Source organism: Ranitomeya imitator, chromosome 1 (genome assembly GCF_032444005.1).
Source record: "Ranitomeya imitator isolate aRanImi1 chromosome 1, aRanImi1.pri, whole genome shotgun sequence".
NCBI classification, from domain to species: domain Eukaryota; kingdom Metazoa; phylum Chordata; class Amphibia; order Anura; family Dendrobatidae; genus Ranitomeya; species Ranitomeya imitator.
The window spans coordinates 105,789,773-105,805,228 of record NC_091282.1 but is presented as its reverse complement, the minus strand read 5'-3'; the positions used below and the strand labels follow the sequence as shown (position 1 = coordinate 105,805,228).

The following is a 15,456-nucleotide window of genomic DNA, read 5'->3' as shown; positions in this document are numbered from 1 at the left end:
TTGTCCTGAGTACGCTGATACCCCATATGTGGGGGAAACCACCATTTGGGCGCATGGCAGAGCTCGGAAGGGAAGAAGCGCCATTTGGAATGCAGACTTAGATGGATTGGTCTGCAGGTGTCACGTTGCATTTGCAGAGCCCTTGATGCACCTAAACAGTAGAAACCCCCCACAAGTGACACCATTTTGGAAACTAGACCCCCCAAGGAACATATCTACATGTGTTTTGACAGCTTTGAACCCCCAAGGGTTTCACTACAGTTTACAGCACAGAGTCGTGAAAATATAAATTAATTTTTTTCCCACAAAAATGTTTTTTTAGCCCCCCATATTTTTATTTTTACAAGGGTAACAAGAGAAATTTGACCCTAATAGTTGTTGTCCAATTTGTCCTGAGTACGCTGATACCCCATATGTTGGGGTAAACCCCTGTTTGGGCGCACGGGAGAGCTCGGAAGGGTAGGACCACTGTTTTACTTTTTCAACGCAGAATTGGCTGGAATTGAGATCGGACGCCATGTCGTGTTTGGAGAGCCCTGATGTGCCTAAACAGTGGAAACCCCCAATTCTAACTGAAACCCTATCCCAAACACACCCCTAACCCTAATCCCAACCATAACCCTAACCACACCCCTAACCCTGACACACCCCTAACCCTAATCCCAACCGTAAATGTAATCCAAACTCTAACTTTAGCCCCAACCCTAACTTTAGCCCCAACCCTAACTTTAGCCCCAACCCTAACTTTAGCTCCAACCCTAACTTTAGCCCCAACCCTAACTTTAGCCCCAACCGTTACTTTAGCCCTAACCCTAACTTTAGCCCTAACCCTAACTTTAGCCCTAAACCTAACTTTAGCCCCAACCATAACTCTAACTTTAGCCCCAGCCCTAACCCTAGCCCCAACCCTAGCCCCAACTCTAGCCCCAACCTCACCCTAGCCCCAACCCTAAAATTTTTTTAATTTTTTTTATTTTTACCTAACTAAGGGAACCCTAACTTTAGCCCCAACCCTAACCTTAACTTTAGCCCAAACTCTAACCCGAACCCTTGTGGGAAAATAGAAATAAAAAAAAATTTTTTTTATTATTTTTCCCTAACTAAGGGGGTGACAAAGGGGGGTTTGATTTACTATTTACAGCGAGTTTTTATATCAGATTTTTGTATGGCAGCTGTCACACACTTAGGCTATGTGCACACGTACAGGTTTTTTCACGTTTTTTTCGCGTTTTTTCGCGCTAAAAACGCTATAAAAACTCATTAAAAACGAATACATTATGCATTCTATTATTTAGAATGCATTCTGCATGTTTTGTGCACATGGATGCGTTTTTTTCAAGAAAAAAACGCATCGCGGTAAAAAAATGAACATGTTCATTATTTTTGCGGATTTTCTGCGTTTTCCCCGCAATTCTATGCATTTGGGAAAAAACGCACAAAAAACGCACCCAAAATGCGTCAAAAACGCATCAAAATCGCGGTAAAAACGCATGCGGATTTCTGGCAGAAATGTCCGGTTTTTGTCAGGAAAATTTCTGCAAGAAATCCTGACGTGTGCACATACCCTAAAAGACGCTGTTTATTGCAAAAAATAGTTTTTGCGTCACCACATTTTGAGAGCTATAATTTTTCCATATTTTGGTCCATGGAGTCATGTGAGGTCTTGTTTTTTGCGGGACGAGTTGACGTTTTTATTGGTAACATTTTCGGGCACATGACATTTTCTGATCGCTTTTTATTCCGATTTTTGTGAGGCAGAATGACCAAAAACCAGCTATTCATGAATTTCTACCGTTCTGCGTTTGGTAAAATGGATAAAGCAGTTTTATTCTTCGGGTCAGTACGATTACAGCTATACCTCATTTACATCTTTTTCTATGTTTTGGCGCTTTTTATACAATAAAACTATTTTATAGAAAAAATAATTATTTTTGCATCACTTTATTCTGAGGACTATAACTTTTTTATTTTTTCGCTGATGATGCTTTATGGTGGCTCGTTTTTTGCGGGACGAGATGACGTTTTCAGCGGCACCATGGTTATTTATATCCGTCTTTTTGGTCGCGTGGTACTCCACTTTTTGTTCGGTGGTTTGATAATAAGGCTAGTTTCACATTTGCGTTTGAAAACGCTGCGTTAAAAACGCAAACGCAGGTGGTGAAAAAAACGCATGTAAACGCTGCGTTTTTTAGACGCATGCGTTTTCGTATGCGGTAAAAAAAATGTGGCGTTTTGACACGTTTACATGCGTTTTTTCCTGCGTTTGCGTTTTTGAAACGCATGATGAGAAGTGTGTGACAGCTGCCAATCATCAAAATCAACTAGAAAACCCACTAGAAATAGCTAGGGTTAGGGTTAGGATCCCTTTATCACCTTGATGGGGGGGGGGGGTAAGGGTTAGGATCCCTTTATCACCTTGATGGTGGGAGGTTAGGGTTAGGGTTTGGATCCCTAGGGTTAGGGTTAGGATCCCTTTATCACCTTGATGGTGGGGGGTTAGGATTAGTGTTAGGATTAGGGTTTGGATCCCTTTATCACCTTGATGGTGGGGGTGGCTTATCTAGACTTGTTTTTTTCTATGGAAACGCATGCGTTTAAAAACGCAACCAAACGCATGTGCTTAAAAATGCATGCGTTTACATAGACAGCAATACGTTTTGTTGCCGCAAAAAAACGCATGCTTTTTTGCGGCAAAAAAACGCCACTAGAAATTACTACATGTCGCATTTCTGCAACAAAACGCAAGCAGAGAAACGATGCATGCGTCGTCAAACGTGGCAAAACGCATACAAAAAAACGCATGCGTTTTTAATGTTAAATATAGGAAAAAACGCATGCGTTTTTTGCGCTAAAACGCAGCACCAAAAAACGCAAATGTGAAACCAGCCTAAAGCGTTGTTTTTTGCCTCGTTTTTTTTTTTTTTACGGTGTTCACTGAAGGGGTTAACTAGTGGGACAGTTTTATGGGTCGGGTCGTTACGGACGCGGCGATACTAAATATGTGTATTTTTTTATTATTTATATAAAGAAATGTATTTATGGGAACAATATATATATTTTTTCTTTATTTAGGATTTTTTTTTTTTTTTACACATCTAAAAAAAATTTTTTTTTACTTTGTCTTAAGGGGGACATCACTGTATAGTGACAGTTCGCTGATCTGACACTTTGCAGAGCACTGTGTCAGATCAGCAATCTTGCGTGCCCTGCTCCTTGCTTACCAGCGCCTGCTCTGGACCCGGAAGTAGTCCCTGCAGGACCCGGATGCAGCCCCGTCGCCAATTTGGATCCGGGGCCTGCCGGGAGGAGACGCTCGGTACAAGGTGAGCACATCGCCTTGTACCGATCGTCTCAGGGAAGCACGCAGGGAGCCCCCTCCTATGCTTCCCTATGCCCCCGGAACACTGCGATCATGTTTGATCACGGTGTGCCGAGGCTTAATGTGCCGGCAGCGGTCCGTGACCGCTCCTGGCACATAGTGCCGCATGTCAGCTGCGATAGTCAGCTGACACCCGGACGCGCTCCCCCCGTAAGCGCGGCTGATCGCATATGTCGTACTATCCCGTCACTGGGAATTAAGTCCCAGGTCACCTTGACGGGATAGTACATCGTATGGGATTAAGGGGTTAAAGAAGCACCCCATGAAAGTTTTTATCCTCGTATTGCAATAATTCATATTATATAGCACTCTGTGCTTACAGTTGCTCATTCTGCCCTTCTACCCAGTAAATCTCTTTTCTCTGCTCTATGTAGAAACATGTGTAAGGTGGCACTCGAACATATAGTGGATGGGAGATATGTATCACAGAGGTGATTGTCCTCTGTGATGTAAACCTGGAGTAATGCTCTAGTACACATAGTGCTAAGAGGGGTTAATCGGCCATGACAGGGCCAGGTTTAATGCGAGCAGCTCAAGAGTTTGGGAGACATGGCTGCTCACCATATCACCACCCTTTGATGTAGTTCACATTGTAAAATGGGACCTGTTTGACTTTGACTGTGTGGAGGTGTGCAGACCTCCAGGGTTGTGTGCCTTTGCTAAAGGATTAAGAAGCTGGACTCTAAACCAAGCGGGCAAGCATGCATTATTGTATGGACTTTTTACTTTATGTTTCAATTTGTGCTGTACAAGGGCTGCATTGATGTTTTCCATTGATGTGGTTTATGAGAAGTGAAATAAACCAGCTAGACTTTTAAATAGAAACAGCTACTGTAATACCTCATCCCGCTCCCAAGTGAGTAGCATTGTTACATTTGGTGTTAGAAGTGCATTCCCAGGGAACACGTGTGACTGATACAGAGGTACTGCATGTCTTGGGTGAAGGTGGCTTTAAGCCAGGGAGCAATGTCAGATGGCATGGAGGACCTGATTAAACACCTGGTGCAAGAGCTGCAGCAGCAGCAACAACAACAGCTGGCACAACGGAAGACAAATAAGCTGCTTATGTAACAGCTTCAGTAACAGATCAAGCAGCACCAGATTGAATTACTCGCAGAAGCAGTTCATGGCTTGACGGCAGTTCCGACTCTAAGGTCAGCTGATGATTTCTCTGTGAGGAAGGCTGTGAGGAGAGTCTTGCAGAAAATAACCCCAGATGACGATATAGAGGCCTTTTTCACCATTTTTGAAAGGGTCGCCAATGGAGAGAAACTCCCACCAGAGCAGTGGGCGGGAGTCCTGGTGACATACTTAACGGGGGAGCCACAAAAAGGCTACTATGATTTAGCCTTACAGGACGTCAAAGAATATACGAAATTGAAAACGGAAATTTTAGCGTGCTTGGGAGTGATAATGACTGTCAGGGCACAACGGTCCACCGCTGGGCATATCACTAAGACAAAATTCCCTTGCGCCCAAATATTTGATCTACTGCACCTCATGCAAAACTGGTTGCAGCCGGAGTCCTCTACCCCAGCGCAGATGGTAAAGTGAGTTGTAATGGATCAGTTCTTGTACTCCCTTCCGAGGCCGATGCATACTTGGGTTTCCCAGGAAGATCCCTGGAACACGGAAGACCTGGTCGAAAGGTATCATGGGGTCGATTGTTCCTTAAGGAGCAACCCACCCCATACCTGGGGTCCTATCTGGAGGCAGATGCTCAAAAGGGGGTGGGACGTCCAAGGTCCATGGAGGCAGCGGAGGTCATGCCGAAGGTCTCATGAGGGGATGTAATTTGCTGGAAATGTCATTGCCCAGGTCATATAGCCGTCCTTTATCCCGTGACCACTGAGCAAATGCACTGTACACTGTGTGCAGAATTATTAGGCAAGTTGTATTTTAGAGGATTATTTTTATTATTGGTCAACAACTATGTTCTCAATCAACCCAAAAGACTCATAAATATCAAAGCTTAATATTTTTGAAAGTTGGAGTGGGTTATTTTTAGATTTGGCTATCTTAGGAGGATATCTGTTTGTGCAGGTAACTATTACTGTGCAGAATTATTAGGCAACTTAATAAAAACCAAATATATTCCCATCTCACTTATTTATTTTCACCAGGTAAACCATTATCACTGCACACAATTTAGAAATAAACATTTCTGACATGCAAAAACAAAACCCCCCAAAATTAGGGACCAATATAGCCACCTTTCTATATGATGACACTCAACAGCCTTCCATCCATAGATTCTGTCAGTTGCTTGATCTGTTTACGATCAACATTGCGTGCAGCAGCCACCACAGCCTCCCAGACACTGTTCCGAGAGGTGTACTGTTTTCCCTCCCTGTAGATCTCACATTTTATGAGGGACCACAGGTTCTCTATGGGGTTCAGATCAGGTGAACAAGGGGGCCATGTCATTATTTTTTCTTCTTTGAGACCTTTACTGGCCAGCCACGCTGTGGAACAGTTGGAGGCATGTGATGGAGCATTGTCCTGCATGAAAATCATATTTTTCATGAACAATACCGACTTCTTCCTGTGCCACTGCTTAAAGAAGTTGTCTTCTAGAAACTGGCAGTAGGTCTGGGAGTTGAGCTTCACTCCATCCTCAACCCGAAAAGGTCCCACAAGTTCATCTTTGATGATACCAGCCCATACCAGTACCCCACCTCCACCTTGCTGGTGTCTGAGTCGGAGTGGAGCTCTCTGCCTTTTACAGATCCAGCCTCTGGCCCATCAAGAGTCACTCTCATTTCATTCCATAAAACCTTTGAAAAGTCAGTCTTAAGATATTTCTTGTCCCAGTCTTGACGTTTTATCTTATGTTTGTTGTTCAAAGGTGTCGTTTTTCAGCCTTCCTTACCTTGGCCATGTCCCTGAGTATTGCACACCTTGTGCTTTTTGTTACTCCAGTAACGTTGCAGCTCTGAAATATGGCAAAACTGGTGGCAAATGGCATCTTCACGCTTGATTTTCCTCAATTCATGGGCAGTTATTTTGTGCCCTTGCGATCCTGTTGGCTATTTGCAATGAAATGCTTGATTGTTCGATGATCACGCTTCAAAAGTTTGGCAATTTCAAGACTGCTGCATCCCTCTGCAAGACATCTCACAATTTTGGACTTTTCAGAGCCCGTCAAATCTGTCTTCTGACTCATTTTGCCAAAGGAAAGGAAGTTGCTTAATAATTAAGCACACCTTATATAGGGTTTTGATGTCATTAGACAACACCCCTCCTCATTACAGAGATGCACATCACCTGATTTACTTAGTTGGTAGTTGGCTCTCAAGTCTGAACAGCTTGGAGTAGGACAACACGTGTAAAAAGTATCATGTGATCAAAATACAACTTGCCTAATAATTCTGCACACAGTGTAAAGTGGGACACTTGTGTTCATACTACGCATATCTGGCCTGTAGTGTGGACTATCCACTTAGGCTACGTTCACACTAGCGTTATGCTAGTTTGCGTCGGGCGACGCAGCGGCGACGCATGCGTCATGCGCCCCTATATTTAACATGGGGGACGCATGCGTTTTTGTTTGTTGCGTTGTGCGACGCATGCGTCTTTTTTGCCGCAAGCGTCGGACCAAGAAAACGCAACAAGTTGCATTTTTCTTGCGTCCAAATTGCGGCAAAAAACGACACATGCGTCGCAAAACGCAGCGTTTTTGCGTGCGTTTTGGTGCGTTTTTATTTGCGTTGTGCGTTGCGTCGCCGACGCAGCGGCGCACAACGCAAATGTGAACGTAGCCTTAGCGAGGGGCCACAATCTTGTCCCGTAAATGTAAATAGTCTGCAAATAACTGGACTGCTAGACTCAGGGAGTTGTGAGGGCCACACTTCCTCTCCAACTGATCACTGGGAAGAAGGTGGGTGTCCGCTGCATTCATAGGGATGCTAAAGACTTTCTGGTGACCAGAGTAGTCATTGAGATGGTCCGAGGTACTGTCCCATGAGGTGGGCATGGTCCAGGATTTATTGCAACCAGTTATCATAGGCTGGGACTTTGTGTTGTTTTGGTACTTGTGGAGAAAGGGGAATAAGAGACAGGTTGCCCCTAAAGAAGTTTGACCACACCTAGAGTCTCATGGGTTTCCCTTCTACGTACTGGTGGAGGATGAGGAGGCAACATCTCCTGAGCCCGACAGTCCTGAGATAGGGGTGACCGGCGAAAATTTTGGGTCTGCTCAACATAGGGATGTAACTCTAAAAGAGACGTTCAATAATGTAACCTTTATAAACGGCACAGCGCAGAAGCTGGGGGCTGACACCAAATTTCCTTATTTTATGGTGACTTATTGTACTGGGTTACTAAGGTCAGAGAGGAAATAGTGGAGCAATTGTTGGAATCAGGACCATCCATATAGAAGGATGGTGTTGGACATGGCTCATTCACATGTCTTGGGTAAACATCTGCATGTGGACAAATCCCAAAAACTGGTTATTCAGAGGTTCTATTGACACTGGGAAATCCTAAGGTATTGGAAGTCCTGTTCCACCTGTCAGTTAACGGCTCCCAACTCTCACTTCCAAAATCCCCTTGTGCCACTTCCCATCATAGAGGTGCCGTTTGAGCGAATTGTCATGAACCTAGTCGGCCCCCTTGTTATGTCTGCTTCTGGGCATCAATATATATTGGCTGTCCTCAACATTTCTACATGGTAACCAGAAGCGGTTCCCCTGAGAAACTCTTCCTCGAAAAGTATAGCCCGTAAGTTAGTCCACATTTTTCCCCAACAAGACTATCGAGGGAGATCCTGACCGAACAAGGAACACCCTTTATGAGTAAGGTGATGAGGGAACTGTGTAAGGCCTTGCAAATTACACAACTGAAGACGTCAATTTACCATTCCTAGAAAGATGGTCTTGTGGAAAGGTTCAATAAATCTTTAAAGAGTATGCTTAAGAAGGTCATAGAAAAGGACGGCCCAGACTTGGACTGTCTCCTCCCATATCTGTTATTTTCCATCTGTGAGGTTCCACAAGCTTGTACCGGATTCTCCCCCGTTTGAACTCCTGTATGGCCAACCTCTGCGGACTCTGCTTGCTATAGCAAACCTGAGAAGCCAAGATCACGCCCCATTGCAGTATCTTTGAGCATGTCACCCACATGCAGGAGATGGTTGCAAAGGTGAAAAGGTAATGCCCATGGTAAAAGAACACCTCCTCCAGGCACAAGAGGCACAATCCTGGGTATACAACCGGTCAGCCAGGGTGAGGCAGTTCAGCCCCAGGGACCAAGCTCTCGTGATTATTCCCATGGTATAGAGTAAGTTTTTGGCCAAATGGCAAGGCCCCGATGAAGTGGTATAAAAGCTGGGTTAAGTGAACTAGAAGGTTCATCAACCTTGAAGACGGGTCCGGCGCCTCCCATCTTCATCAGATGAGGTCGTCTTCTGGTCTTCACGCTGCGGCTCCTACGCAGGCATACTTTGTCTGCCCTGTTGAGGGCAGAGCAAAGTACTGCAGTGCGCAGGCGCCAGGAAAGGTCAGAGAGGCCCACGCCTGCGCACTGCAGTACTTTGCTGTGCCCCCAACAGGGCAGACAAAGAATGCCTGTGTAGGAGCCACAGCGTGAAGACCAGAAGAGGACGTCATCTGATGAAGATGGGAGGCGCCGGACCCGGACCGTAGCGGGAACGCCCCTGGATGAGTATAATCTAATGTCTTTTTCTCATCTTTTAGGAAACATCGGGGGCTTATCTATATCATTCCAGAATTCTGTAGATAAGCGCCTGATGCCGGTGGGCTTACCTCACCCGCAATTTTGGGGGTGACAGATTCCCTTTAAGAGAATAAAATCGATTGTAGCCAAATAAACTACGGAGGCGTAGATGACCTTAAAAGAACTTAAAGTAGCTCTCTGTAAGCAGCCGATCCTGGTAGCTGACTTTAAGAAGAAATTTGTACTCCAGACAGATGCCTCAGAAGTTGAATTAAGGGTGGTCCTTTCTCAGGAGATACACTGAGAGGAGCATCCTGTTCTCTACTTGAGTAGCAACCTGCCGGCATGTGAGAAACATTATTCCATTGTAGAAAAGGAATGCTTGGCCATAAAGTGGGCAGTGGACACATTGGAATACTATTTGTTGGGGCGAAAATTTAAACTAGTGTCAAACCAGGTTCCACACAATTCTGGAGGGCTGCATACCTCCACACCCAGGACATGTGTGAGATAAATAGGTCCCATTTTACAATTTAAATCACAGCCAGAGATGGAGATATGGTCAGCAGCCATCTCAACCAACTTTTCAGGTGCTCACATTAAACCCGGCCCTGTCTTGGCCAATTAACTTCTCTTAATACTAAGTGTACTAGACCATTATTCCAGATTTACATCACAGAGGACAACCACCTCTGTGATTTATATCTCCCGGACAAGTGCTGTATTTAAGCTTTCCTGTGATGTGGTTTATGGGGAGTGAAATTAGCTAGCCGGAAACAGTTCCTGTGATACCTCTTTCCACTCCCAAATGGCTAGCATTGTTACACAGGAAATCTCTTTCCCCTGCACTTATTATCCCCCTCTACAACTCCTGACCCAGCTGTTGCATCCTCCCACCTGCTAGGGATTTTTGCAGTGACTTATGAGTCATATAGGGAAAATTGACCTCCTGTTTTTACATAGAGCTTATAAGGATTCAGCTCATCGTTTTTTGATGTCATAGACCTAATAGAAAAGAGAAGAATTAGCTGGGTAGAAAGGCAAAATGAGCAATTGTAAGTACACAGTGCTATATAATATGATGACAGCAATATATTAAAAGGCAAAAACTGTGATGGGAGTTCTTCCTTAACAATGTATTGATCATTGATGAAATAATTATTCATTTGATAAAGGTTCGAGGTGTAAACGTATGGACCCCCAGTGTTCACCTGTAGTGGGCTCACATGCATCTCAGTCGGAGATTTATTGTATGAAGTGTGCCCTTTGGCACAGATCGTCTCTAGTATTCTGTCTTTTGTCTTCTACATCTAAGTAGTGAAATATTTTCTAAAAACTGTTGTTTTCACTTTTAGACGGAACTTCTTGCACGACACATGTCTGTGTACCAGCACGATCTCCCCCCCGACTTGCTGACTTCTACCAAGCTAGGCAGTGAGGAGTTGATACAACAGTGTGAAGAAATATGGGCACAAATTGAGCAGGTATGTAAATGTATAACCATATGTTGAAATTCCCAGTGTTTTGTCGATCTATTAGTGCTAGTTTTATCCACAACTCTAATCATGTATCTTACGGTTCATGTATCTTACGGTTGACCATATATATCTTAGCTGGATGTCTCTTGTTTGTTCGAATGCAATTTTACCCAGTTTACTGCGATGGATGCTGGCTCGGCCATATGTGCATATATTCACAATGAGAAGTAAGCCACTGAGATCTATACAGGCAGCCTACCTTCACTTAGAATAAAAGGATCTGGCATGTTGGATGCAACAGCCAACAGCAGTGCAGAAGAAATGTAGCCATCGCCATTAAAGTATATCACTTTAGTTCTCTGCACAGCAGGTGTTTGGAGCACCAACGTGTATGGAAATAATGTGAAAATATAAAAATGCTGAATCAGCTAGGAACCATTCATACTTCAGATTGAATGGGGAACCCCAAGATCAAAAAGTGATGTGCCATCATTTGTGATGGAACTACCCCTTTAATCTTTATTTCTGTAAAACAGAAACGCCGTTTAGAAATTTGTAGAAAATACCAGGTCATCCAACTACATTTGCTGTCCCTGGGGAGCCTGCAGTTTCACCATTGCTGTTTGATTATCAGTACTGAATCAGGTAAGTATTGTCCATCTCGAGCCAGTTACCGGTATGTAAAAATCACAAAATCACTCTTTTGTTCATACGCAGTCAAAATCCATTTACAGTATGGTGTAACTTTCCACCAACTCATTTCGAGCACTGCATGCATTCCTAATCCTGGATCATGAATGCATGAAGCATTTTAGGCTACGTTCACATTTGCGCTGTTGGGCGCAGCGTCAGTGACGCAACGCACAACGCATGTCAAACGCATACACAACGCAGCGTTTTCTCCATCGTCTCATTGGGGGACACAGGACTGTGGGTGTATGCTACTGCCGCCAGGAGGCTGACACTAAGTAGATACAAAAAAAAAAAAAGCTCCTCCTTCATAGTATACACCTTGCCACTGGCCCTGACAGCTCCAGTTTATGCTTAGTGTCTGTAGGAGGCACATCTCTGGGTTTTCCCAGATGCTTTTTTCTCTGAAGATAAGACAGGGGCCTTTTGAAGGGGTCCGATCTCCCCAAACCAACAACGGGCGAGCACGTGGAGTGTCGCCTCCACGTATCCTCTCCCGCGACGTGGGATTTTTTGCCGGACTAAGAACCTGACCACCCTGAGGTAACGGAACCCTAGGTTGTACGGGCATTCATTCCTTGTCCATGCAGCCTCCACTTCATCACCAATGCACGGGCTACGGTGTTTAAAGGAGGCAGACGGTCCCTCTCCTCACCTTCTGAAGGGTGTAAGGAGTTAGGGTGCCTGTACCGTCTTTATATATATATCTATATATATATATATATATACATATATATCTATATATATAATAATAATAATAATCTTTATTTTTATATAGCGCTAACATATTCCGCAGCGCTTTACAGTTTTTTGCACACATTATCACCACTGTCCCCGATGGGGCTCACAATCTAGAATCCCTATCAGTATGTCTTTGGAATGTGGGAGGAAACCGGAGTGCCCGGAGGAAACCCACGCAAACACGGAGAGAACATACAAACTCTTTGCAGATGTTGTCCTGGGTGGGATTAGAACCCAGGACTCCAGCGCTGCAAGGCTGCTGTGCTAACCACTGCGCCACCGTGCTGCCCATATAGATAGATAGATAGAGATATATATATATATATATATAGATATATATCTATCTATATATATATATATATATATAGATAGAGATATATATATATATATATATATATATATATATACTGTATATATAGATATATTTATATGTGAGTTTTTTTGTCTGACCTCATGCGCTGTCAGAGGGCTGCAGGGGGGGGCTCCTGCTTCATCGCGTGTTCTGCTGGTACTGCACAGGTGGTGACTATTTCCGGCGCTGTGCTGGGTTCCAGCGTTATTCCCCATAAGCAAGGACATGGGCGTCTTCAGCAGGGGCATGGGCGGAAGTCCCGCCCCTTTTTTCGGCAGCTTCCGGTTCTTTGTGCGGCCTGAGGCATTATGGATCTTGTAGTCTGGGGCGTGGGCGGAAATCCCGCCCCTTTTTCGTCAGCTTCCGGTTTTCTGTGCGGCCTGTGGCATTATGGGTCTTGTAGTCTGGGGCTTGGGCGGAAGTCCCGCCTCCATCGGCGGCGGTTTACTTCCGGTTTCGCGCACCCAGCTTTCCTGGGAGAGCATGGGAAGGAGTAAAATCTAGTCCCCTGCTTCGGCCTAGTCAAGGTCCATGCGCGGTAACTCCTCCCACTTTCTCAGGCATCCGCCCTGTAATCTAGTTCATATGTGTGATTTGCACAGGAGACATGGTTCAGTGTTGGAGAACATACGGGGACACAGGACTGGGGTAAGTGCTACTTCCCTCAGCCTGACAGCAGTATTTGTTCTAGACCTAGTAGCTCATAAGGAGATACGGAGCATAGCGGCAGCAATGGTCATCATGTCTAGAAACACTAAGACTCACTCAATTCTCTATACCTCATGCATTACCTGTCGGTCTGCTTTTCCACATGCGCAAATTAACCATCTCTGTGAGGCTTGTGATTCCGAGCGCGTGCAGGAGCACCCGTCTGCTACCCTGTCTGCTACCCCGCCTGCTATCCTGCCGGGTGTGCCTGTACCTGAGTCGGCAGTGTCTCCCCCTGAGTGGGTCATATCATTAACGCAGTCTATGGCGTCTCTAACAAAGGCGGTTGAGTCCCTTCAAGCCCCTGTCAGGGACATTCATCCGCCTGTTTTGGAAAGATCCTCCGATTCTCAGGATCCTCCGGCCTGCAGGGGCCGTGCTCCCTCTAGGCAGACACGGGGGAAACGAACCCACACAGTGTCTCCCGGTCCGTCAGGTGCATTAGCATCTTTGAATTCCATCTCTCGATCTCCCTCTCCTGCGGAATTGAGTGAACACGGTTCGGACTATGACTCAGAGGGGTCTTTTGATTTAGAAGCTCCTGGTTATCAGGAATCTGTTGACAGTCTCATTGAGGCCGTTAACCAGACTTTGGGAGTAGAGGATGTGGCCATCTTACCTTCTGGTCATAAGGTGTCCTTTAAGAAATTCAAGCAACCTCATAAGGTGTTTTCTACTCATCCTGAGTTTGAGGATTTAGTCCAACGTCACATGGAGCGACCAGGTTCTTAGGCCAGAAGTCCCTAGATGCAAGGTATCCTTTCGCACCTGAGCTTTGTAAAAAGTGGGCAGAATCCCCTTCAGTGGATCCCCCCATGTCACGTTTAGCCTCTAGCACGTTGCTGTCTCTTCCTAATGGGTCGGCTATTAAGGATCCGACTGATCGGCTCATAGAGAGTCTAGCTCGGTCTGTGTTTTAGGCTTCAGGGTCAGCCCTCGTGCCGTCTTTTGCGGCCACATGGGTTGCCAAAGCTATGATAGCTTGGTCAGAGTCCGTAACTAAGGGTACCGTCACACTAAGCGACGCTGCAGCGATACCGACAACGATGTCGATCGCTGCAGCGTCGCTGTTTGGTCGCTGGAGAGCTGTCACACAGACCGCTCTCCAGCGACCAACGATCCCGAGGTCCCCGGTAACCAGGGTAAACATAGGGTTACTAAGAGCAGGGCCGCGCTTAGTAACCCGATGTTTACCCTGGTTACCAGCGTAAACGTTAAAAAAACAAACACTACATACTTACCTTCAGCTGTCTGTCCTCCGACGCTGTGCTTTCCTCTGCACTGTCAGCGCCGGTCAGCCGGAAAGCAGAGCGGTGACGTCACCGCTGTGCTTTCCGGCTGGCCGGCGCTGACACAGGATGCAGGAGGAGTGCAGAGAAGCAGAGCGCCGGGGACAGACAGCTGAAGGTAAGTATGTAGTGTTTGTTTTTTTAACGTTTACGCTGGTAACCAGGGTAAACATCGGGTTACTAAGCGTGGCCCTGCGCTTAGTAACCCGATGTTTACCCTGGTTACCAGTGAAGACATCGCTGGATCGGCGTCACACACGCCGATCCAGCGATGTCAGCGGGAGATCCAGCGACAAAATAAAGTTCTGGACTTTCCTCAGCGACCAACGATCTCCCAGCAGGGGCCTGATCGTTGGTCGCTGTCACACATAACGATTTCCTTAACGATATCGTTGCTACATCACAAAAAGCAACGATATCGTTAACGATATCGTTATGTGTGACGGTACCTTAAAGCTCTTCAGGATAAGGGGTTTCCTGTAGAGGTGATAGAGATGTCAAATCAGATATCTTTAGCGGGAAATTATCTGATTAATGCATCCTTGGATGCGGCAAATTGTTCAGCATTGGCTGCTGCAAATGCTATTGCTATCAGAAGGGCCCTATGGCTAAGAAATTGGCGGGCTGACTCTACTTCAAAAAAGTCCCTTACATCCCTCCCTTATCAAGGTGGCCGACTTTTTGGCGCAAAATTGGATCAGCTTATATCTGATTCCACTGGAGGTAAAAGTAATTTCCTTCCTCAACAAAAGGTTAAGCAACCTTTTCGTCGCCAGTTTTAAGCAAGGTTTAAATCCTTTCGTAACTCCCGGTGGTCTGCAGCACCAAGCGCAGGTCCCCCAAGTCGGTCTATCCAAGACAGGGAGCACCAGGTCTCCTATTGGGCCAATCCATTGGCAAGAATGCGGTATCAACCGTCAAGATCTAGGGGATCTAGATATCCTCGGTCTTTGGCTAAATGACTGGAGGCAGCCTCTCGTCGCTTCCAACAGAGTAGGCGGTCGCCTACTACTGTTCCATCAGTCCTGGCTGTCAGTTGTTCACGACAGATGGGTAAGAGACCTGGTGGTTTCAGGGTACAAAATAGAGTTTTCCTATCTCCCTCCAGGCCGGTTTTTTCCATCCAGTCTTCCCAGTTCAAAA

The 15,456-nt window shown here is 45.6% G+C and overlaps 1 protein-coding gene across 1 annotated transcript in view; it reads left to right on the top strand.

Annotated features, from left to right (window-relative positions):
• The window catches only part of CENPK (centromere protein K), a 120,324-nt gene that overhangs the window by 16,887 nt on the left and 87,981 nt on the right, over positions 1-15,456 (top strand). Inside the window, exon 3 of the mRNA XM_069749424.1 lies at positions 10,411-10,539. Within this exon, the coding sequence (XP_069605525.1) occupies positions 10,411-10,539 (129 nt within the window). The remainder of the gene's footprint in view (positions 1-10,410; positions 10,540-15,456) is intronic.